Genomic DNA, 23,256 nt, shown 5'->3' on the forward strand with positions numbered 1-23,256 from the left:
CCCAACCCAGAAAACCTCTCCATAAAGAGAGAAGAGAAAAAAAAATTTTTTTGTTATCGAATGAGCATTCAATCAGAACATGACGCTGATCACAAGCAATAGCTAAAGGGACTTCAGAGCTGGAAGGGAACCTCACCCTTTTCTATGGCTAAGTGGATACAACCTATTACTTTCATGTCTTCACAGTAATGTTGCTAATTTTCTCCTACAATTATGATCAAAGGTGATTTGAAGTCAGATGGCAAGTTAGGCCCATCTCCTCCCAGGCCTCTGGGAAATGATTACATTTCAGGCATGCTCCTGGGTCCTTGAATCATTCCTGATATGTGAGATGGGCCAAGAGGCTTATTTAGCCCGTAAAAAGATGTACACACATTTGAAAAGGACAGAGAAAGAAATGTTTTAAAAATTCTGTGATTCTATTTTCTAAATTGAAAGAAATCATCAGCCCAGAATCACCTTACATGCAGAGGAGGTTCAGGAACTTCCAGGGAATTCGAATTAGCAACCAGTATTCCTTCATTCAACAAGCTGCCTGGCCCCCACCCCCATTCACTGCCCTGGCACACACAGGGCAGAACCTTGAACCACCAGACTCCATCCTAGAGACGTTAAAGAAACAAGAAACACACCTCAGCCAGCCACGCCTGAGCGGGGAGAGCGGAGCTGCGGGAGCTGCGGGAGACCTGGGGCCTCCTACGGACCAGCGACCACCTTCATCTTCCCCAAAGGGGTGCCTGAGCCCTGCTGCCTCTTCCGTCCTCACGTCCCTGCCAACACGGGATCCGCCCCCTGCCTCCCCACCGGTCTTCGCCCCCACCACGGACAAGGCTCCCATCCTCATCTACCTCTTCCCTCCCCTCTTGGCTACCAAACCCCCTGCCCTGCTCCCTCTCCCTCCCCATCCCCACCTCTGTGCCGGCTCCTAGCGCATCAGGAGGATCCTGCCTCCATCCCCAGGCTGCTGACAACCTCTCGCCAAGGTAAAACTCCCCGCCCCGCACCCTGATAACGGGCCCCGCCCCCGGCTCCTGCTGCCGCCACAAAGCCCCACAGCCCTGGCGCCCTTGCATTCCCGCCCGGATGGTCTCCATCGCGCAAACGCAGGCTTTCCTGGGCCGCGTTTGCACGCGTGGCTGGGGGATCCAGGCGAGGTGCAGCGTGCACCCCTTTCCCCCGTGAGTACCAGCCCCTTGAGGGAGCAGGCAGGTGGTCACCCTGTGGGCGCTGAGGCTCAGGTTGGGACCCCGTGCACCCCCTGCCCTTAGTAGACTGGCCGTCCCAGCTTTGAAGGTGGTTGTAACTTGGGAGGAGCCAACTATTTTAGCCCCACATTTACAGAGGAACATTCTGGGGTCCAAGGAGGCCCGTCCACCGTCACTGACCCAGAGCCCTTGGATAACTTCCCCCAAAACCTGAGCCGGAGCTTGAGCCCCAGCCCACCAGACTGCCCTACTGTCACCCAGCTTCTGTTGGGTGGGCAGCAGTTGGGCCTAAGGGCAGCTGAAAGCAGAGAGACTGACCCCAAAGGCTCTTCACAGAGACAGCTCCAGGCAAAGTGAGCCAATGTCAGGGACTCACGAATCTGCGGAATCCAGCCGCCATCGTTTCAGATTGTACAAAAGGGATCTGGATGGTGCTTGTAATTCAGAAACGATGTTTTCAAATCCAGTCTCTAACTCAGCCCTAACAACTACCCAGTGCAGTGCACAGGGGAAGATTTGGATCTCCACTGGATAAGGTCATGGGTATTCCAGCCCCAGAGTGTGTGTGTATATGTGTGTTTGTGTGTTCAAGTGTGTACACGTGTGTAGGTGCCTCTGCATGTGCTTTTGTGTATGTGTGCCTGTGTGTGAACATGCGTGCATACATGTGTACGTGTGTTTGTGTGCATGTCTGCACGCAGTAGCCTTCCTTTGTCTTTTCTGCACAGCACCTTGTCAAGGAAAACCAGAGCTGGATGGTACTTAGAGGGGTAAAAACAGATTTTATTCAGGACTATTGAAATAGGAAGAAAGAGATCAGCATAGAACCTGGGGTTCTATGTAGAACCCCATGTGAAGCTCAGTTCTGAATACAGCATGGGCCAGTGGGGAGGTATAGCCAAGGAGTAGGTTGGGGGTAAGTTATGGGAAATTACTAAGAGGACACGTCTTAGTAGCAGGGGTGGGGGTGTGTGTCTGGTTAAACCCACCTAGTGGGATTCTTGCTAAACTCGAACAATGCAGAGACAAACATGGAAGCCCAAGGCCTGGCTGGAAAGTTCAGGGAGGCTGAGCTAGAGTTTGGTTAAAGAGAGAACCTTCGTCAACCCCGCTCCCTAATGGAAGAGAGAGTGTTGTTCCTCTAAAACTCCCTTTTTCCTTAGTTCTGCAGGTGTTCTGTTAAAGAGAAACATGATGCTTGTTAAAACCGTACGCAAGACGTTATTTAAGACTATTGCAATTGCAGAGGGAGATGGGGGGTCATCTCTGATTGTAGCCAAGACAGCTGGGGATCCGTAGCCAAGGAGCAGGGTGATGGGGTTCAGTGATGGAAAATCACTAAGAGGCGCCATGAGGAGGGGGCTTCTTGCTAAACTGGCCTAACAGGATTCTTGCCCAAGGAGGGTCAAGGACATGTGTTCATTAAAGGTGGGAATGAGGAACTAGATCAGATATTATGGTGGGAGTACTGTGAAATTCTCGCTGAAACTGGGTGGGGCCGGCTAAAGACAGGCCTACAGCTCAGCGGAAGCTGACTGGGGTTTGGTGAAGGAGAGGGTCTTTGTCAGCTTCCAGGGAGGCATTTGTGCCTCTTACTGAAGATAAGTCAGGGTACCCTAACAACCCCGTGTTCAGACTCCATCTGCAAAAGGATGCTGAGAGAGTACTGTGGAGAGCCCAGACAGAGCTCCAGACAGAGGATGTGGCAGGACACTCCGTTCCTTCCCCAGGAGCCATGGACGCTGTGGAACTTGCCAGAAAATTGCAGGAGGAGGCCACTTGCTCCATCTGTCTCGACTACCTCACAGACCCCGTGATGACCAGCTGCAGTCACAATTTCTGCCGAGAGTGCATCCGGCTGACCTGGGAGAAGGCCAAAGGCCAGAAAACGAGGAAAAAGTGTAAGGGCTCCTTTCCCTGCCCCGAGTGCCGCAAGCTATCCCCCCAGAGGAACCTGTGGCCCCACCGTCTGCTGACCAAGGTGGCCGAGATGGCGGGGCAGCACCCCAGCCTACAGAGCAGGCACCTGTGCCAGGTGCACCAGGAGCTGCTCAAACTCTTTTGTGAGGACGACCAGAGTCCCATCTGTGTCATCTGCAGGGAGTCCCAGGAACACCGGCCCCACAGGGTGGTCCCTATTGAGGAGGCTGTGCAGGAATACGAGGTGGGCCTGGGCTGGGGGCCAGGGCAGGGAGGTCCAAGTGTCCCCACACTCCCACGACAAAACAGGCTGGTGGCCAGGCCATCGTGGTGTCACCTCTGATTATGCCGGAGTCCAGACTGACAAAGTCCCCACATGGGCCTGTCCACATTCCCTGGTCTTTGTGCAGCCATCTGTGTGGGGAGGCCAGGCAACCCTCTGTTAGGTAAGAGGAGGGGAGCCTTTCTCCTCCACCTACTTGAGGCTCTTTGGCTGGGGGCCCATCAATTAGATTGAGCAAAGACAAATCAAAGAGAAAGGCAAACCGTTTACTAACACATGCGTGTGATGCGAGTCACTCGGGAGAAACTGTAGCAACAGTAAAAAAGGGTCAGTTAGAACTTGGGCTTATCTAGAATCTTAACAAAGAATAATACATTTGGAGAAAAGCAACAAGACAAAGGCAAAGGTTTCAGCCTCCCAAGGGTGGCAGACTATGGGGAAAGTGTCTCAGTCTGCTTGGGCTGCTGTAACAGAATACCACAGACTGGGTGGCTCATAAGCAGAAATTTATTGCTCACAGTTGGAGGCTGGAAGCCCAAGATCAGGGCACCAGCACAGTCAGGTGAGAGCCCCTTCCTGGTTCATACATGGCCAACTTCTCACTGTGTCCTCACATGGAAGAAGGGGCAAGGGAGCTCTCTGGGGTCCCTTTTATAATGGCACTAATCTCATTCATGTGGGCTCCACCCTCATGACCTCATCACCTCCCAAAGGCCCCACCTCTACCATCACATCGTGGGTTAAGGCTTCAATATATGAATTTGGTGGAGAGGGACACAAACATTCAGAGCATAGCAGAAAGTAAATATATAGGGGGAAATCAAAGGAAGGTAAGGGTTATTAGTGCAGGTCCATCTTAACACCAACCTTCCACCTTCTTCGTGGGCATAAAACATTCCCAGCAAGGTGCTTTTGCTCAGGTAATGGGAGCCCCTGGAAGGCATCTTTCTGCATCTGTTCTCAGTTGCCTCCTGCTCAAAATAGTCCTCATGCCAAAGGGGCAGATTTTGAGGTGGCGTATTTCCATCCCCTTCACCCCATCAGGATGGTCTTTGGGGTGGGTGTAGCTTCAGAGGGCACCATCTAGATGTGGGGCATGCAGGGGGCCCACTGACCCCAAATCCCATGGTTTGGGCGCCCCACAGTTGGAGGAGAACATGGGATAGCTGCGAGAGGAAATGATGAAGACCGGGAAGCTGCAAGCCAAGGAGGAACAGACCTTGGCCGAATGGCAGGTAGGTGCTGGGGACCACGCTCAGCAGCTGAGCAGGGTGGGGAAGGCCCAGCCAGGCCCCAAAGCATCCACAGGGTCTCCTGAACCTGTGGAACCCCTTGAGGTAGGAATCACTGTCCCGTGTGGATGTGAACGTGGGACCCCAGACAGGCAGTGATTTCCCAGGTCACAGAATTCCTGCCAAACCAGGACTGAGAACAGTGCCCTCAGCACAGACTGGCCATTTCAGAGATGCGGGGAGCAAGGGCACACGGGTGCTTGGAAGTTGCCATTTGGGGCTCAGAGTAAAATTATGCTACAGTGACAGTGCAGGGGGCCTCTGTGTGGCCCCTGGCCTGCCAGGTTTGCTGGTTTTCTGTGGGTCACTGGCATTCAGAGATGTGCCATTGTCCCCAGAGCAGCCCTTCCAAGCTGGTGGGTTTGGTTGGTGGGTGGGGTCTGAAAGCAGGCACTTGGGGTGGTGGGGCCCTGAGCGGTACCTCACGTAGGACCCCCACCACTACCACCACAGAAGAAGGTGAAGGAGCGGAGGGAGCGCATCGTGGTTGAGTTTGAGAAGATGGGCCTCCTCCTGATGGAGAAGCGGCGCCTCCTCCAGGCTCTGAAGGAGGAGGAGGAGGAGACAGTGGCAAAGCTGCAGAAGAGCATGGCCTCACTGGACCAGCAGAGTCACTCCTTGAAGATGCTGCTACTGCAGCTGGAGGACAGGAATGAGTGCACACCGCTCCAGATGCTGCAGGTGAGGTGGGCACACCTGTTCACCTGGCTGGAGGTGGGGGGTGGGGGCATGAGCTCTGGCTCAGGTGTGGTTAGGGTGGGCTGACCTGTGGCAACAGATTCAGGCCCATGGGAAAGGCTCTGTCTCAGTCAGCTCAGGCTGCATAACAAATACCACAGACTGGGTGGTTTAAACAACAGACATTTATTGTTCACATTCCTGGAGGCTGGAAGTCTGAGCTCAAGTGGGCAGAGCTGGTTTCTCCTGAGGCTTCTCTCCTTGGCTTATAGACAGCCATCTTCTCCCTGTGTCCTCACATGGTCGTCCCTCTGTGTCTGTGCCCTGATAGCTTCTTCTTATAAGGACATCATCAGATTGGATTACAGCCCACCTTAATGACCTGATATTATCTTAATCACATCTTTAAGACCCTATCTCCAAATACAGTCACATGCTGAGGTGCTGGGGGTTAGGGCTCCACGACAGATGAATTTCGGGAGGGGCCAATTCAGTCTATGACAGGCTCCAATCCTAGAGACCTGTGTTCATCCCCTTCATAGCCTAGGGATGTGGCCTGAGGGCAGCTGTTGTCCACAGTGATGCAGGGCACAGACACACTGGCCCAGACAGGTGCCCGTAACTTCTCAGGCAAGAGCAAGTCACATGATCACACCTGCCAGCTATGGAAATGGGGAGAAGGTGCAGCTGGCCTGCCAGGGATAGGCCTGCACACCGAGGCCCTGGAAGGGGCAATTATGTTGGCCAAAAAGTGGGTAACTGGCTCATCAAGTGTGCAGAGTGATGGAATCCATAGCAAAAAAATACATTTCACACTGTGAGCCATTATACACACATTCACAGGAATGTGTTTACACAAGCGAAGCAAATGCCACATGCAGGGTACCTGTATCTCCCAGTGTGCCTGGGTCAATCTAGTTTTATGCCTGTTATCCTGGCATCCTGTGGGTTTTGTCCCCAATAAGTGTCCTGGTGTAGACAATACTATACACTCGCTCTACCTTTGGGGAAATACTTTGTCTTCTATCAAAGAGCAAGCTGTGGGCTTCCGTGGTGGCGCAGTGGTTGAGAGTCCGCCTGCTGATGCAGGGGACATGGGTTCGTGCCCCGGTCCAGGAAGATCCCACATGCCACGGAGCGGCTAGGCCCGTGAGCCATGGCCGCTGAGCCTGCGCGTCCGGAGCCTGTGCTCCGCAACAGGAGAGGCCACAACAGTGAGAGGCCCGCGTACCGCAAAAAAAAAAAAGAGCAAGCTGTTTGCAACCCACTAAACTGACTCCTGACCCACTCAAGGCCCAAGGCCCACAGGGTGAAAACACCATTTGGTCTCCCATGCCTTCATGGTCCATCATGAGCAGGACAGCTTCCCTGTGTCCTCATTCATTGTGATGGGTAGCAGGAGGCTTGGGTAAGTCAGATACCTTACTGTGTACAGCCAAAAGACAGCGTTACACTCTGGGAACTGCAAACAGGGCCATGGGAAAACATCATAAAGCCCTTCTAGCCCATACTGGCCAAATGTCGACACAGGGTGCTCAGCTCCACAGATCCCTAATGAGACCTTGCCAATCTCTCTTCCTCCTTCTGTGTCTTTTGAAGGATGTGAAGGACCTCCTGGGCAGGTACGTAGCCACCTGCGGTGGAGGAGGTGATGGGTGCAAGGAGGACTGCAAGTGGGGCCAGAGGGGACAGTGAGACCTGTGTCCACTGGAGGAAGAACAGCCTGAGCGTGCAGTACCCAGAGACCACCCCCACCATGCTGAAGACCATCTGTAGGGTGCCGGGCAGATAGAGGTGCTCAAGAGCTTCCAAGGTAAGTAGTGGGGGCCCAGGTGCTCTTGGCAGTGCCCCACCCTGCTCCTAGCCACTCAAGGCAAGGGCCACCAACGGGGAGTGGGTCTCAACCACACGACCTAATGCTCAAATGGTTCCCCAGCCCCATCTCCTTGGCACCACCAATATCCACAGTTGGGGTACGGGATCATGCAGCAACCCCAGGTTCACAGCTGAACTCAGCCAAAGGGAGGCCTGGGTGGGGGTTAGGATGAATGCGGGATTATTTGGCCCCTGCTAGGGCCTCACCCTCCCCACCCTGACCGTGAAAGGTCCCTCTCTCCCCTCCACTCCGGGCCCGTCTCCAGAGGATGTGGTGCCCGACCCCTCCACGGCATACCCCTACCTCCTCTTATATGAGAGCCGCCAGAGGCGCTACCTGAGCACCCCGATGGACGGCACACCCCATGGCAAGGACAGGTTCCTAGCCTACCCCTGCGCAGTGGGCCAAGAGACCTTCTCCTCAGGGAGGCACTACTGGGAGGTGGGCATGAACCTCACTGGTGATGCACTGTGGGTCCTGGGCGTGTGCTGGGACAACGTGAGCCGGAGGGGCAGGGTCCCCAAGTACCCAGAAAATGGGTTCTGGGTGGTGCAGCTATGCAAGGGAAAGAGGTATGCACCTGCCACGTCTGCCCTGACACCCGTCACGCTGACTGAGCCCCCCAGCCACATGGGCATCTTCCTGGATTTCGAGGCCACAGACGTGTCATTCTACAATGTGAACAATGGGTCCCACCCACATACCTACTCCCAGCCCGCCTTCTCTGGCCCCCTGCAACCCTTCTTCTGCCTTGGGGCCCCCAAATCGGGCAAGATGGTCATCTCTACAGTGACCCTATGGGTGAAGTGACAGCGGCGCAAGAAGGGGGAGCCTGGGCAGCCCTGGTTTCTCCAGAAGGTGATGTGGTCCAGCTCAGCAAGGCCCACCTGCCCAGCTTATCTGGCACGAGGCATTTGAGAGCCATCGGCCGTGCAGGGTGGTTTCACAAAGCGGAAATATAATCATGATTAAAGCAGTTAAACATTAAGAGGCTATATTTACAGATGCTTCATAGAAAAGAAAACTTCCATAGTGGGTCAGTTTCTAAAAACATCTGTACCAGGCACAGTGTAGTGCAGTGTTCTTTAGCCATGTCCCTCACTCTCCACTTGAGATGCTGCCATTCATTGGCTCCTCCATGGTTCAGGTTTTTATATGTACAGCCGAGTCCTCAAATATCTACCTTCTTTGTCCTCCACAAATTCCATATTTGGGTCCTTCACAGGGGGAAAATGAAAAAGTGAAGAGATTTTTCAAGCTGAAATCCTAAAAGCCTCAGAGCTCCCCACCTCCATCCCTTCTACCCAGGGAAGTTGCAGGGGCAAAATTCAGAGTGAGGATCAGAGAGGGTCCTTTCTTTTCACTCCCTCTCCACCGCCCACCCCACCACCTCCCCCTGAGCCCCGCCGCTGCAGACGCATTAACAGCCAGATAACAGCTGCCAGAAACCTAGAATTCTGGTCAATGTACTCGTACCCCAACAAGGCCAAAGTCCCTGCGGGCCAAGCCCGTCACCCAGTAAGTTCTGACCGTTCCCAGCCCGGGGACGCGCGAAGACACCCAGGAGCGCACGGGGAACGATTTGGGGCCCACGACACAGCCTCAGCTTGCCCTTGTCCTCGCAGTCTCTGCGCTTCGCGGACAGCCCAGTGACCGTGCGGGGCACCCCGCTGGCCCCGGCCCCTGCACCCCACCTTTCCCCAGGCCCGACGGAGAGGCCAGACCGTGCAACACCGCAACAGCCCAGAGGCAGCAGCGCAGGCGGCGGCGGCGACGCAAGGTCAGCGGGTGAGCAACCTCCAATTCTGTCCGGCCCGCGGGCCGCGTGACAGGCCACGGCCAATCCGGAGCTAAAGTGGGTTGCTCCAAAGGAAAAAACAAAAAAACCCCAGCTGCTTCCTGCTTCCGTCCCCGCTTCGACTCCTCTTCCTCCCTGCGTACGGTATTCCTAGGCCCTACGTTCTCGGAGCCTCTGCAGTCCCGGAGCCGTATATTCCGCATCCCAGGAGTCGCGCAGCCTTGGACCCCGGAGCCCTTGCGCTCCGAAGCTCCCGAGTCCCCTGGTGCCCTGCATCTCGCGTCCCCGGAGACCCCGCGTCCTTGCGCGCTCCCCATAGTCCCGGCAGCGGCCGGCCACCGCCCGACCCGGCGGACCACACTGCCCTCCTCCGTTCCACCGGTGCCATGGCCGCCCCGGACCTGTCCACCAACCTCCAAGAGGAGGCCACCTGCGCCATCTGCCTCGACTACTTTACGGATCCGGTGATGACCGACTGCGGCCACAACTTCTGCCGCGAGTGCATCCGGCGCTGCTGGGGCCAGCCCGAGGGCCCGTACGCGTGCCCCGAGTGCCGCGAGCTGTCCCCGCAGAGGAACCTGCGACCCAACCGACCGCTCGCCAAGATGGCCGAGATGGCGCGGCGCCTGCACCCTCCGTCGCCCGTCCCACAGGGCGTGTGCGCCGTGCACCGCGAGCCACTGGCCGCCTTCTGCGGCGACGAGCTGCGCCTGCTGTGCGCGGCCTGCGAGCGCTCAGGGGAGCACTGGACGCACCGAGTGCGTCCGCTGCAGGACGCGGCTGACGATCTCAAGGTGTGGGCAGGTCCAGGCGGAGCACGGCCTAGCAGGGCGTCGCTGCGGGTTGCGGGGACGTGGCTTGGGCCTGGGGGGGTTGGGGGCCCCATCCTGGCCCAGGTTGTGGGCTCGGGTCCCAACCTGGTCCGGGTCTCGGGGGTGTGTAGGGGGGTGTAGCCTGTCCCAAACGGCACCCTAGAGGGACTGGGGCACCGCCCACCAGCGAGGCGCTGGCCTGGGGACCTGGTCGTGGGGAGGGGGCGTGCTTTCTGAAGTCTAGGTCCCACAGAACCGGTGGGAGGGCTGCCTGGGGCGGGGACTGGGCAGGTTTGACTGACCTTTGGCAGGGATGGAGCCGGGAGAGGAGAAAGTGGGAAGGGAGCCTCAGAGGTGGCTGGTCCCAGGTGGACGTGCACGGATGAGGACTGAGCCTTCAGAGGGTTGTGGGCAGGGCAGGCCAGGGCCGTGGGGCCGACGCCAGTCCTGAAGTTCTGGTGAGAAGAGATGGGAAGGCAGCCAGGAAGCCGCTGCAGAGCCCCAGGCAGGGATCAATGCAGGGACAGAGCCATTGCCCCAGGAGGCGGACGCCAGGGCCCACCAGGCTTTCCCAGTAGGATACTCTGCCAGCTGACAAGCCAGGGCTCAGCCCTGCTTTGAGCCCAGGCTGAGATGCCTTGTTTCTCTGTTCTGGAAATGCATTTCCTTAAAATCCAAACGAACACCAGCACTCCTTTCTCTGCTAAGAGCCTCAGGGCAAACACTTAACCTGGCTCACCTGGCCAGCTGCCTACTACATTCCTGCGGGTGGGTTTGCTTCTGAAACCGAAGGTATTAGGTACACGGGTGGCATCTTTCAAACTTTTTGACTGTGGTTTGCATTTTGCTTTATGGCCAGTAGTGTCTCTCTGCTGAGGTGCGTCAAGTACATGCTTTAGTCAACGTTAGAATCAGTACTCTGTCACTATCATAGAGCAAGCCTCTGGGACAACAATAAACCTAGACCTGATCCGCATCACTGGGCTTGTCCTGACACAATTCTTGTGGTTTTCTTCTCACTTTGAGGTATAGCGTGCATACAGGAACACCCCCTCCTTACATCAGTCTAGCAGATTTGCACTTCTGTCACTGAGGACCCCAATCAGGGTGTGGAAAGTGACCAAAAGAGCAGAGAATGACCAGCAGCTCTCTAGAGGCCTGTCCCAGCTGACCTGATAAAGTCTCATGTGGTGGCACTTAATCCTGTCTATCATACGGGAGGAAAAGTGTTTTCTTCTACAGTGTCATGTTCTATGACAGGCTTGCAAATTAAAGTGACAAAAGAGATCAACAGGTGAAGGGACATATACTTTTAATAGTCTTTTAAATTGTACATGGCACAAGGGTTTCACAGAAAAGTGAGAAACTCACAGGCTTATAGTCCATTTTAACAAAGGATGATAAATTGTGGAAAAGCAACTAGACAAGCAACTAGAAGGGGGATTTGGGCTTCTAGGGCCAATAAATTGTGGGAAAGGAGCAAGGAAGTATATTGAGGGGAAGTAATGGAACATCAGGGTTATTTGACTAAGGTTTGTGTAGGTAGACTCATCTCAGTGTCAACAACTTGTCTCTGGGTGGTGACTGTTCCCCTTCCTGGTACTGGGTAGGAATCGTTCTCATGGAAAACTTATGCCCTGCGTTTCGGCAAAAGGGAGGAGAGCAGAGAGCTCTTCCTGCATCTGCTGTTTCTCAGTCACCTCCGCTCTAAATAATCTTGATGCCATAGTGGCGTGGGTTGGGATGGCGTGACCCTTCACTGTATTGGTGCTTACTTGGTCTTCATGCTGGAGAAGATGCCCCAGCAAACTGCTCTTACCTGCCATCCGTGGGCTGTGGCTGGTATTTGCACAGCCTGGGAGTGCTGGCTCTATACAGCGCCACCTCCCAGGGCCCTGGAGCATCTAGAACATGGATGGAGGGAACAGTGGAATCCCCGCCAGCGCTGCTGTCACTCTTGTGATGGTCCTTCAGATCCTCCTGCATCTCGGGCCTCCTGGCTTTCCCAGGTGCCAAGTGTGTCGTAAACAGGGTTGAAGTGTGGGTTGAAGTAAATGTTAGGCATAGGCCTGAAATCAGGACCAAGGAGCCGGATACAAATGTGCCCATCCTGTGGCTCGTTGCAGTTAGCTGAAACCCAGCAAGCCCAGTTCAGGCAGAGAGACACGAAGGGGTTTGGAAGAAAGAAGGTGGTGATGCAGTGAGAAGCTGGGTTGTGGGAAGGTTGCCCTGAGATTCGGGAGGGGTGGGAACAACAGAAGAAAGGACATTCAGGCAAGGGGAAGTAGCTGGTTAGGGCAGTGGTGGGAGGGATCTCCTGGCAAATTTGAGTTTGCTCCACCTGTCATGTCCCAGGCCCAGTTTTCCACAACTAGTCCCTGCCAGTAGTTCAGGCTTAGCTGGGGTTGGGCAGGTGGGAGCAGGTATAAGGCCCAGCCTGGAGGCCTGGCCTGGCCGGGGTCACTCTGGGCTCACCTCCCTGTAGGGCAAGTTGGAGAAGTCCCTGGAGCATCTGCGGAAGCAAATGGAGGATGCACTGCTGTTCCAGGCCCAGGCGGAGGAGACCTGCTCCTTGTGGCAGGCAGGTGGCCAGGCACCCAATGTGGGTGGGGGCAGGGGGCATGAGGGCCGCCACCGCAGGACGCCACTGTTCACATTCAGCCTCATGCTTCTGGGCAGCACCCCTGCCCCAGACCCCATGTATAACCCACCTCAGGGTGGGTTTGGGGGTTGGGAGTGGGGGTCAGGGAGGACCAGGCATGTGGGGCCCTGGGTATATTGGTTTGGGGATCAGGGAGGGATGGGTATGAGGGCCCAAGTGGTGGGTTTGGGGTCAGGAAGGGATGGACGTGGGGGACCCCGGATTGGGGGTTAAGGTGGCTCCAGGTCCTAGGCCCTCAGCTGTCCTCCCCGACCCCCACAGAAGATGGTGGAGACCCAGCGGCAGAATGTGCTGACAGAGTTTGAGAGGCTGCGCCGTCTGCTTGTGGAGGAGGAGCAGCGGCTGCTGCAGAGGCTGGAGGAGGAAGAGCTGGAGGTGCTGCCCCCCTTGCGGGAGAGCGCGGCCCGGCTCGGACAGCAGAGCGCCCAGCTGGCCGAGCTCATCACTGAGCTGGAGGGGCGCTGCCAGCTACCAGCACTGGGGCTGTTGCAGGTGAGCTGGCACCCATTCCTGGGGGTGGGCATGTGGGGGGTGTCAAGGGAAGGCCAGGCATGGGAATGGAGAGCAGGAAAGTGGAGGAAGCTTTGTGCAAAGCAGGCTGACTGACTGGTGCTTGACTGGACCTCTCAGGTCCTCACCAGCTGGTCTCCTTCCTATGAAACACAGGGAGTGGACACCACTGCTGAACTGAACGAACTGCTGTTAGCGCTTGTCTGGGAGCCCTAATGGGGACAGGCCAGTGGGTCACCACCCAGCTCTCTGAAGGTTTGGGCCCACTGTGCTGAGAGGAAAAGCCAACAGGTCTCCCATAGGGATTCCTGCATGGGCCCAGTGCTACCCCTGAGAATCTGCTCAGCTCCTGGCCCCTGCAATTTGTGCCCGCAGGTGGGAGCCAAGGATCCTGCATGTGCAGCCCAGGGGGCTTCCTGTGGGAGGTGACCCTCGTTGGAGCCTCAGAGCTGAGTGGGCTTTCAGGGACCAGTAAGAGGCTCCCAGTTGCCATCCTGGGGCTAAAATTTAGTCCTTTGGCCTTTGCTGAGCCATCAGGTGATCTTAAGCCTGGGAAGCAGGAAGAATCCCGGACAAGTGTGTGGCGGGGATTGAGGGAAGTCAGCAGAAGTGGGCTATGGTCAGTAAAGCGGTGGGAGGGCTAGGCAGGCAGCTAGGAGGTGAGGGAGCAGCCCTCAAGGATGAGTGAATGTTGCTGGAGAAGCTGCAGGAAGCAGAGGTTCTGGAAGGAGGACGGGTTGGCCCAGGAGGATGGGTTGAGATAAGAACCACAGGTTTATGTGAAATGCAGTTTGGCGTCTCAGCTGAGATGTCCCGGTGTGGGAGTGGTGTCAGCTGGCCTGGCTGCATTTCATGCCCTTCACCTGGGGGATGGGTGCTGACGCAGTGTGTGTCTCTCCCACAGGATATCAGGGACACCCTGCGCAGGTAGGAGCTTCGGACTCTCCCCAGGGAGGGTGGGCAGGGTTCAAGGTGGGCCCACCGCAGGGGTGACACCTCCACTGCCCCTCCAGAGTCCAGGACGTGAAGCTGCAGCCTCCCGAGGTGGTGCCCATGGAGATGAGGACGGTGTGCAGGGTCCCAGGGCTGGTGGAGGCCTTGCGGAGGTTCCGAGGTGAGTGTTGTGCAGAGGCCGGGGGGATCCCACGCGCTGTCTCCAGACCAGAGGAGGTGCCAGTCCTGAGCTTTTGCTGGTGGGCTGGGGTCTGTGGTAGGAACAACATGCAGGCTCCCAGTTCATGGATGAGAAACTAGGAGGGATCAGGGCTATCGGGCAGAAGATAGCAGCTAAGGGAAGGCCAGGTCCAAGCTTTTCACTGTTGCATTTAGGGAAAATAGAGGTGGGAACACCTTCCTAGGGTCATTCAGGTGCCAGAGGCCCCATGTGGACCCCAGGTTTGTGGAGTCTGGGATGAAAGCTGCCCTAGAACACACACACACACTTCTCTCTGGGGACTAAAAGAATGGACACGGAAAGCACTCAGGGTTTCCTTCTGTGCTCTAAGGGGCATGAATCACAAGGAAGCACGGACTGCTTTCTAGAACGTTCCAAGATACAACTGGAAGTGGTTAGGGCATCTTTTCAAGTGAGAAGGGGCGTGGTCAGTTTGTGGGCAGTCACAAACTGCAAGGTTGTATGGGTCTGGGGCAGACAGCTTCGAGGGTTGACCACTGTTCTGTCTGCAGGGGACATGACCCTGGATCCTGACACCGCCAACCCTGAGCTGGTACTATCAGAGGACAGGAGGAGCGTGCGGCGGGGGGACCTGCGGCAGGCCCTGCCCGACAGCCCTGAGCGGTTCGACCCCGGGCCTTGTGTGCTGGGCCGGGAGCCCTTGACCTCGGGCCGCCACTACTGGGAGGTGGAGGTCGGGGAGCGGGCCAGCTGGGCCCTGGGCGTCTGCAGAGAGAACGCCAACCGCAAGGAGAAGGGCGAGCTGTTCGCTGGTAACGGGTTCTGGATCCTGGTGTTCCTCGGGAGCTACTACAACTCCTCCGAGCGGGCTTTTGCCCCTCTCCGAGACCCACCCCGGCGCGTGGGCATCTTTCTGGACTACGAGGCTGGACATCTGTCCTTCTACAGTGCCAACGATGGGTCGCTCTTGTATACCTTTCCTGAGACGCCCTTCTCGGGGACCCTGCGGGCCCTCTTCTCACCTCTGTCCAGCAGCCCAACCCCTATGACCATCTGCAGGCCGAAAGGTGGGCCTGGGGACATGCTGGCTCCCCAGTGAGCAGGCCTCTCATAGCCCCTTGTCCTGCCTTCCGAGTCTGCGAGACACTTGAAAAACCTGAGAAGAGGGTGCTTGTCCTCTGAGCTGTGGAAAACACTCATAATGCCACTCGGATACGTGTAGCAAACTGAACTCTGTCACTGCCACTCCCAGGAAGCCATGTGAGTCTGTGCGGGCTGGGCTGTCCTGCCTCGGGGGACTCTGCAAGGTCATCAGATGCTGAGACCCCATTCACCAGTGCATCACACACAGTCCTTTGCAGAGCCCTGAGCCTAGGGCCCTGGTAGCTCTGGTTCCAGGAGCCTCACCAACCTGCCCCACCCAGCCTCAGTCTGGGGTGAGACGCCAGGGCCTGCAGAACTCTCAGGCTGCAGTCTGAGCACCCCCTCAAACCCTGGGGCCACACCTCGAGAAAGCTGCTGTCTTGTGAGACTGCTGGCCAAGGGGTGGCTCCAAGCCCACCAGCCTGTCTTGGGGTCTGGTCTAAACTGGTGGCGGGGGCGGGTGTCTGGATGTAGTTGCCTCAGATTAACTGGGGTGCAGTAGAGTCCTCAGGTGACAGGTGATGTGGGAAAGGCCACAGGGAGGGAACTGGGAGCAAGTCACTGAATACAGTGGTTGATTAACTAGGACACACAGATGCCCTCAAATCCCCCTGAACGTGGCCCACTCAGGGCCTCTGGAAAAAGCTTCTTCCCTGGTTCCCAGTGTAGAGGTTCAGTTCTGGGAGGTCTGAGGGCCTGGAGGTGAGTGTGAGGCTCAGAAATGACCCCTCACTGTTTCCATCTGAGCGGCACTGAGAAGAGCAAGCTGGCGTTGCCCTCTCAAATGCCTCTTCAGTGGCCCGTGGCATGGTCCCTGAACTCAGAACCCAGAGTCTCCTGCCTGGGGGAGCGGGGGAGGCCACAGAGAGCCCTGGCTTACAAAGTCCAGGGTTCGCTTTTGCTTTAAGTTTTGACGCTTCTTCATCTTTCTCAAGAAGGTGTGATGCGGCGTCTCTGCACCCCTAGATTTTTATTAATTGTAAGGACCATTCTCACAGTAAATAAATTAACAGTTGTCTGTAGTCCCCTTATCTTTAAGGTTGGGGGGTGGGGAAATCCTCCAGAGGGCCCACCCTCTGGGAGGGGTTACAGAAACAAGATGCTCACTGGTAAAGTCGGGGATGCAGCTGCTGCCCACACAAGCACAGCAACTCCCAGGTATGGTCTCGATGTTCTTTGGCTCAACACGTGTGTTCATTTCATGCAGGGACTGTGGGCATTTTTCCCCTTTTTTTCAGATAACCTGATAAACATTTTCCATGTTCCTCTGTGTTCAATAGCCAGTACTATTTCATTTACTGGATTATTTACTCATTCTCCCATTCTTGGGCTTTTTTGTTATTGTTACTATGTATACACCACTTTTGAATATCTTGAACAACAGTTCCTTCAAATTATGTACACAGGGGGAGGTATTTTCTCAGTTGAGTCAGGAGTCTGGCCATGTTTTTGGCTGGGGAATTATTCCCATATGATTTCCCAAGGAACGCTGCTTCACTTCCTGTTGAGAATCTGAGCATAGTGTTTGGTTGCTGCCTGCAGCAAGATTTGGACTTTAAGGTTTGGGACTTCCACAATGGCCACTGGAAACCTAGCCTGTGGGGCAGCCTCGTGAGTTTAATAAGTGAGCACACAACTGCCCCGAGGACACCAAGATGCCTCTGGCTGTGGCTTTAGAACAAAGCTGGACACAAGGGTAAGGGAGGAAAAATCATTTGCCCTCAACCCTTCTGAGTTCTTGGCTGAGACCCTGTAATAGAGCTAAACAAGAGAAAAACAAAGACGTTTATTGACACGTATACCTCAGGCATGCATAGGAGAAACCCCAGGAAAATGAGTAACTGAGAGCAGCAGCTTAGATCTCTGGCTTAGACAGCATCTTCAACAAAGAACAATGTTTATGCAGAAATGACAGGGAAAGCAGTTTTAGGCTTCCAAGGTCCTAAAACGAGCAGGTAAACTAATGGTACCTAATGCTAGTTAGTAAGGTTTGTTATATGTAGATCCTGCCCCCCGCCCCCCCCAGCCCCGTACCATCTCCAAACTGATGAGATTAGAATTGTCTCCAAATCTTTCTTGTGGAGAGGGGACAGGAATACCTCTGTAGATGTGTGTCCTGCTTTTAGATAGATGGGGAAAGGCAGGGAGCTTGTATTTGCTTCTCAACACCTCCAGCTCAAAATAATTGTTACCAAACCAAACTTGGGTCTGCTCGACCATGTGCAGCAAATCCAATCCACTAACACCGGGTTGTGATGAAGGAAAATGCAGCATTTATTGTAAAGGCGCCAATACAAGGAGGATGGGTGGCTCTAAAACCCCGAACTCCCCCTGAAGGGTTTCAGCAAGGCATTTTTAAAGGCCGGGTGAGGGAGGGGGGGAATCTCAGGGTATGTGATCAGCTCCTGCACAATTCTCTGATTGGCTGATGGTGAGGTAACAGGGTGGTTAACAGTATCAACCTAAGGCTCCAGTAGGTCTGGGGGATCGTGATCATCAAGTAGTTAATTTCTTCCATTTGGTGGTGGTTTTAGCATTTGTAAAAACTCAGGAAATGTGCATCAGATATCAGAGGATATGGGGGAAGGGTCTGTCCCAGGAAAGCCTCGTAGGGTCCTGCTTGGTTACATAACCTTTATGCCAAATGAGGTGTTTTGGGGTGACATGCTGCTACCGTCCACCAGTCGAGAGAGAAAAAAAATGAGCTTCAGTGATACCTGTTGGCAAACAGACTGATTTTCAACTTTACAAAGGTTACTCCTGCTGACTTCTGCATCCCCAGGGTACCACCCAGTGTTCTAGGTCCAGAGAGACCACAATGAACATGCAAGCTCCTGCAGGTGCCCTGATACGTTTGTGAGTGACGGGTAACAATCTATGACATATCTCTCCTACAGCGGGTGAGCCCCTACACTGGTAGTAGATGATCTACACTGGCATTAGGTGAACTCCTACACTGGCCACTAGGGGAGCTCTTGCGTTGGCAGTCAGTGCTGGCGGTTGGTGACCCCTGTGCTAGCAACAGATGACTTACACTAGCAGTTGATCTCCTACACTACCAGCAGCTGAGCTCATACGCTATTATTCATTGGTGAACTCCTACTTGGGTAGTTGATAAGCATTCCGGAGGAAAATAAAGCTGGATTGATGTAGATTAAGCCAGGGCAGTGCAGAATGTGGTCAGCCATTCCTGGGGCTTCCAAAACAACCATAAGTATTGCCTACCAAGTTTTTAAATGCCCAGAACCTCTCCCCCTAGGTGACTCAGCCAGCAGACCAACGGGGAGACAGGAAAGAAGCTGTGAAGATAAAAATCATTCTGGGTTGATCAGTGCTTAGAAAGCAATTACTCAGGATGGCACGACAGAGACCTCAGAAGGAGGAGGCAGTGGCTACTACAATACTTAAGGCATTAGTAACTGTGATCAATAGAATGTTTGAAAAATAAAAACAGCAGTCCTGGGTCTATGTCTGTGGTCAGTCTCTGTCAGTCTCTTTCGCTTCCCCATCTGTACCTCTCCTGGGCATGTAATGTATCCACAAGATTGGGTTAAATGACAAAGGGTCCTTTTTCACTTGTTTCCTCCACATTAACTCATCACATCTAATAGCAAGTCTGTGTGGTAACATCCCACTTCACACCTGAGACAACAGGAGAGGAGGGCTAAGTCTTCTGGAACAGAACTGAGTTTTTAAAAAACTTTACTGCCTAATTTTCATACCCCCAACCTCACTGGTTTGCAAATGTAGAATTCAGTGATTTTCATTAACTTCCTGGTCGAGCAATGTGCACTGTGCGCCCTGTCACTCTTGGCACACGCTGGAATCATTCCCAGAGTGGAGCCTGGCCGGCGGCCTGCAGGGCGAGACTTCACGCCCTGCACCCCTGTTTTCAGCCGCGCCTGCCCTACCGCAGCAGTGACCCCAGTATCCGAAAGTCCTGAGAACTACATCCCAGCTGGTGGTTCTGAGGGCACCTCAGGTAGTATCCGCACCACCTGCACCCGGGCGCCTGGAGCTGCGAGGGTCTAGGACTACCCAGTCCTATCTGCGGTGCGTGCGACTGCTGGCTGCTTCCTGACGCCCCGCACCCCATGCACACCCCCGGAACCCCTTGAGTCCCCAAGCTCCTGCGCTCCCTCATGGAGGCCGTGCCCTCCTCGACCCCTGCCCCCTCAGTGTGCCCTTCCTGCCCGCAACCCCACCCCCACCCCCGGTACTGTTCGCGCCTAGCACTCCTCCATGTCCATCCCATGTCCCTCCACGCTCCCCCATTGCGCCCCACACATCCTTCACGTCCCCTGCGCCTTCTGCCTCTCCATGCCCTGCAGGACCTTCCTTCGTCCTCACATCCCCGCTGCGGTCCTGTCCCCCACGTCCCGCATGCCGCACCTCCATACACCTCTGAGTACCGAGGTCTGTGTGCTCCTCCCCACGCTCCCCTTGCGGTTCCCCGCATCCTCCCACCTCCCCTGTCTCGCACCCCACGCCTCCTGACGGAGGTGGCACAGAGCCACCTGTGAGCCCGCCTGACCCTCTGCGCCTGACCCTCTGCCCCGTCCCTGACCAGGACGCCTGCACTGAACCCTGCACAGCCCAGACCTTTCTCTTCCTATCACTCATGTTTTGTAACAACCTTATTGTGGTGTAATTTTCATACCATAAAATTAAGCTGCTTCAAATGTGCAATTTCTACTAAATCCATCACCACAATCGATTATTAGAGCATTTCCATTACCTCAGAAATACCCCTCCTGTCTATTTCTATTCTATGTACTACATAACTGATTTTCAGATGTCAAACCAACCTTATATTCCTGGGATAAATCCCATCTGATTCTTTTTAATATGCTGCCGGATTCTATTTGCTAATGTTTCGTTCAGGATTTTTACATCCATACTTAGGAGGGATATTGGTCTGTAGTTTTCTTGTGGTGTCTGTTTCCTCGATTGTTTTCTGAAAGAGTTTGTGAAGGATTGCTGTTGTTTCCTTGTTCAATGTTTTGTGGAATTCTCCAGGGAAGCCATCTGATTCTAGGCTTCTCTTTCTGGGAACATTTTTAGTTACTATTTTGATTTCTTTATTTGTTAGGGCCTGTTCAGATTTTCCATACCTTGAGCGATGTTTGTCTTTCTAGGAATTTGCCCATTTCATCTAAGTTGTCTAATTTTCTGACATAAAGTTGTTCAAGGTATTCCCTTATTATCCTTTTAATTATTTAAAAATTGGTCATAATGTTTCCTCTTTCATTTTGGCAGTTTGTGCTTTTTTTTCCCTTGGTCAGTAAAACTAACATTTTGTCAAAATTATTTTTATCTTTTCAAAGAACAACTTGATTTCATTCGATATTCTCTATTTTTTCTATTTTTTTTAAATTTCAATGATTTCCACCATCATCTTTATTATTTCCTTCTTTTCACTTCTTTGGGCTCAGGTTGCTCTTCTTTTTCTAAAGTTGAAGCTTAAATTATTGATTTCAGATCATTCTGTTCTAACATAGGCATTTGCAGCTATAAATTTCCCTTTACACACTGCTGTAGCTGCGTTCCATTACTTTTGTTATTCTGTTTTCATTTTCATCCAGCTCAAAACTCTTTCCAATTATATTTGTGATTTCTTCTTTGACACATGGATTATTTGTAATTGTGTTGTTTAATTTCCAAATATTTGTGAGTTTCTCAAATTTCCTTCTATTGTTGACTTCTGATTAAACTCTGTTGTGGTCAGAACACATACTTAGTATGATGTGAGTTGTTTTATAGCCCTGTCCTGGAGAATGTTCCAGGTCCACTTGAGAAGAATGTGCTTTCTGCATCTGTTCAGTGGAGTGTTCTATTGTATCAATAATTGTACCCGTGGGATTTTTTTTTTTTTTTTTGGCTGCGTTGTGTCTTCGTTGCTGTGCGTGGGCTTTCTCTAGTTGCGGTGAGCGGGGGCTACTCTTTGTTGCAGTGCGTGGGCTTCGCATTTTGGTGGCTTCTCTTGTTGCGGAGCATGGGCTCTAGGTGCGTGGGCTTCAGTAGTTGCAGCACGCAGGCTCAGTAGTTGCAGCGCACGAGCTTAGTTGCTCCGTGGCATGTGGAATCTTCCCGGACCAGGGCTCGAACACATGTCCCCTGCATTGGCAGGCAGATTCTTAACCACTGCACCACCAGGGAAGTCCCCCCATGGGATTTTAATTTATGGAGGTGACTGAGTAACAACACCCTTGAAAGAAGAATTTACTACATTTATATTTCTCAAGAGAATGGGGCATGACATGCCACACAGGGCCACGCCATGCCACACACGGCCACATGGGGAAGGACCAGTTTTAGTCAGGAGGCAGAAAGGAGTGAGAGGAGAGAGCCAGAGCTTTTATTTGGGTTTCTATGGGAACGATGAAGCAGAACAGAATAAACAGTTTAGGATTGACTCGTTTGAATAATTCTGGTGGGCTTTGGGGCATAGAAGCTGTCCCTCATTGTCTGGTACCTGGCCCTGGGTTGATTTGGGCAAGGAAATATTGGCTTAGTATGTGAGCATTAGATATAGGAGGTGTTTGGTGATGTGGGCTCTGGATTGGTTAGTTTGCATATGAAGGGTGTGCTCCCAATTGAGCCCTAGCTATCTCTAAAACTTGACTAGCCCTTGAAGGGGCAGCTTTACCCCAGTCAGTCAGGATACTAATGCCAGAGCATTAAAAATACAGAAAATAAGAAATATAGTCTGTACAATTGGCACTGTGATGAATGGATGCCGTGAGCTAATGGAAAATATATATGTTGGTCTCCACCCCCAGTTCCTACACAGAGCTCCTAAAAACCCTTGTAAGTTCTTAAGTGATAAGAGCACTATGAGCATCTTTTGTTCTAATGTTTGGTCTTTGACCCTGGCTCCTGACACCACGTTCCTAAATTCCTTGGAATGTCCTGAGTGATAGCAGCATTTTTATTTTTTTCTAGTGAAGTGACTCTTGGTGGGCTCCATGATGGCTCCTGGATGGGGGCTGGTCACCAGAAAGGCCAAACCATGATTAGAAGCAGAGAATTTTCAGCTCCACTCCCAATTTCAGAGAGGAGAGAGGGGCTGGAAATGGATTTAATAATTGATCATGCCTACGTGATGAAGTCTCCATAAAAATCCCCATAGAATGGAGTTTGGGGAGCTTCTGGGTTAGTAAACACATGGAGGTGATGGGAGAGTGTTGGACCAAGAGAGGGCATGCTACCTCTGTGCCTCTTCCCACATACCTTGCCCTACACATTTCTTCCATCTGGATGTTCATCTATAGCCTTTATTATATCCTTTTATAATAAACTGTAAACAGTAAGTAAATAGTTTCCCTGAGTTCTGTGAGCTATTCTAGCAAATAATGGAATCCATGGGGGAGGAAGTCATGGGAACCTCCAATTTGTAGTTGATAAATGGAATATTTATAAATGGAATATTTCCTGCCATATCGATAAACAAAGGATGTCACAGTCACCAATAATTGCAGCCCTCCAACGTGAGCTGGTGAGGCCTGAGGAAACTCTGGGCTGAAAAGAATACCTGCCATCTAGCAGCCATCAGACTGCAGCCACTCCCTGCTGTGAGCGCTGTGGAAACTCAGGACGTGAAAATACTGGCCCCAGATAGCTGAGGTGCGTATCAAAGGAATGACTTCAGTGAGCCCAGACTTGCATCTTCCCATACACAGAAGCACTAAATTCCTTAACTTGAGATATCTGGCTCTCTTTATTTAACAACTTTGAGGTTCCCAACTGTCTGCTCTTTGTTTCAAAACTCGTCTATATCCTAGCTCCTCCCCTCGCCTCCTTGGAGCAGTTTCTCAGAGTTATCTGAAATGCTGTCTCCCGGGCTGCAGTTCTCATTTTGCCCCAAATAAAACTTAACTTGCCACTCTCACGTTGTGCATATATTCTTTTAAATCAACATAGTCAAATTGGAGAGAAGCCT

The 23,256-nt window shown here is 53.3% G+C and overlaps 2 protein-coding genes across 2 annotated transcripts; both read left to right on the forward strand.

Moving 5' to 3' along the window:
* Window positions 1–2,940: 2,940 nt before the first annotated feature.
* On the forward strand, window positions 2,941–8,078 carry TRIM17 (tripartite motif containing 17; the record flags this gene model as incomplete). The annotated part of the gene is given in 7 exon segments (XM_079915819.1): window positions 2,941–3,369; window positions 4,554–4,571; window positions 4,575–4,643; window positions 5,154–5,386; window positions 7,071–7,162; window positions 7,165–7,191; window positions 7,520–8,078. Coding segments are annotated over 7 exon segments (1,413 nt in total). The 3' UTR covers window positions 8,065–8,078.
* A 587-nt stretch (window positions 8,079–8,665) lies between these two features.
* On the forward strand, window positions 8,666–19,162 carry TRIM11 (tripartite motif containing 11). The gene is made up of 6 exons (XM_079915809.1): window positions 8,666–9,846; window positions 12,350–12,445; window positions 12,788–13,018; window positions 13,941–13,963; window positions 14,050–14,150; window positions 14,723–19,162. Exons 1-6 carry the CDS (start codon window positions 9,439–9,441, stop codon window positions 15,268–15,270), a joined length of 1,407 nt encoding a protein of 468 aa, XP_079771935.1. The 5' UTR covers window positions 8,666–9,438; the 3' UTR covers window positions 15,271–19,162.
* The last annotated feature ends 4,094 nt before the right edge of the window (window positions 19,163–23,256 follow it).

This window comes from Stenella coeruleoalba (genome assembly GCF_951394435.1).
Source record: "Stenella coeruleoalba genome assembly, chromosome: 3".
Taxonomy (NCBI): domain Eukaryota; kingdom Metazoa; phylum Chordata; class Mammalia; order Artiodactyla; family Delphinidae; genus Stenella; species Stenella coeruleoalba.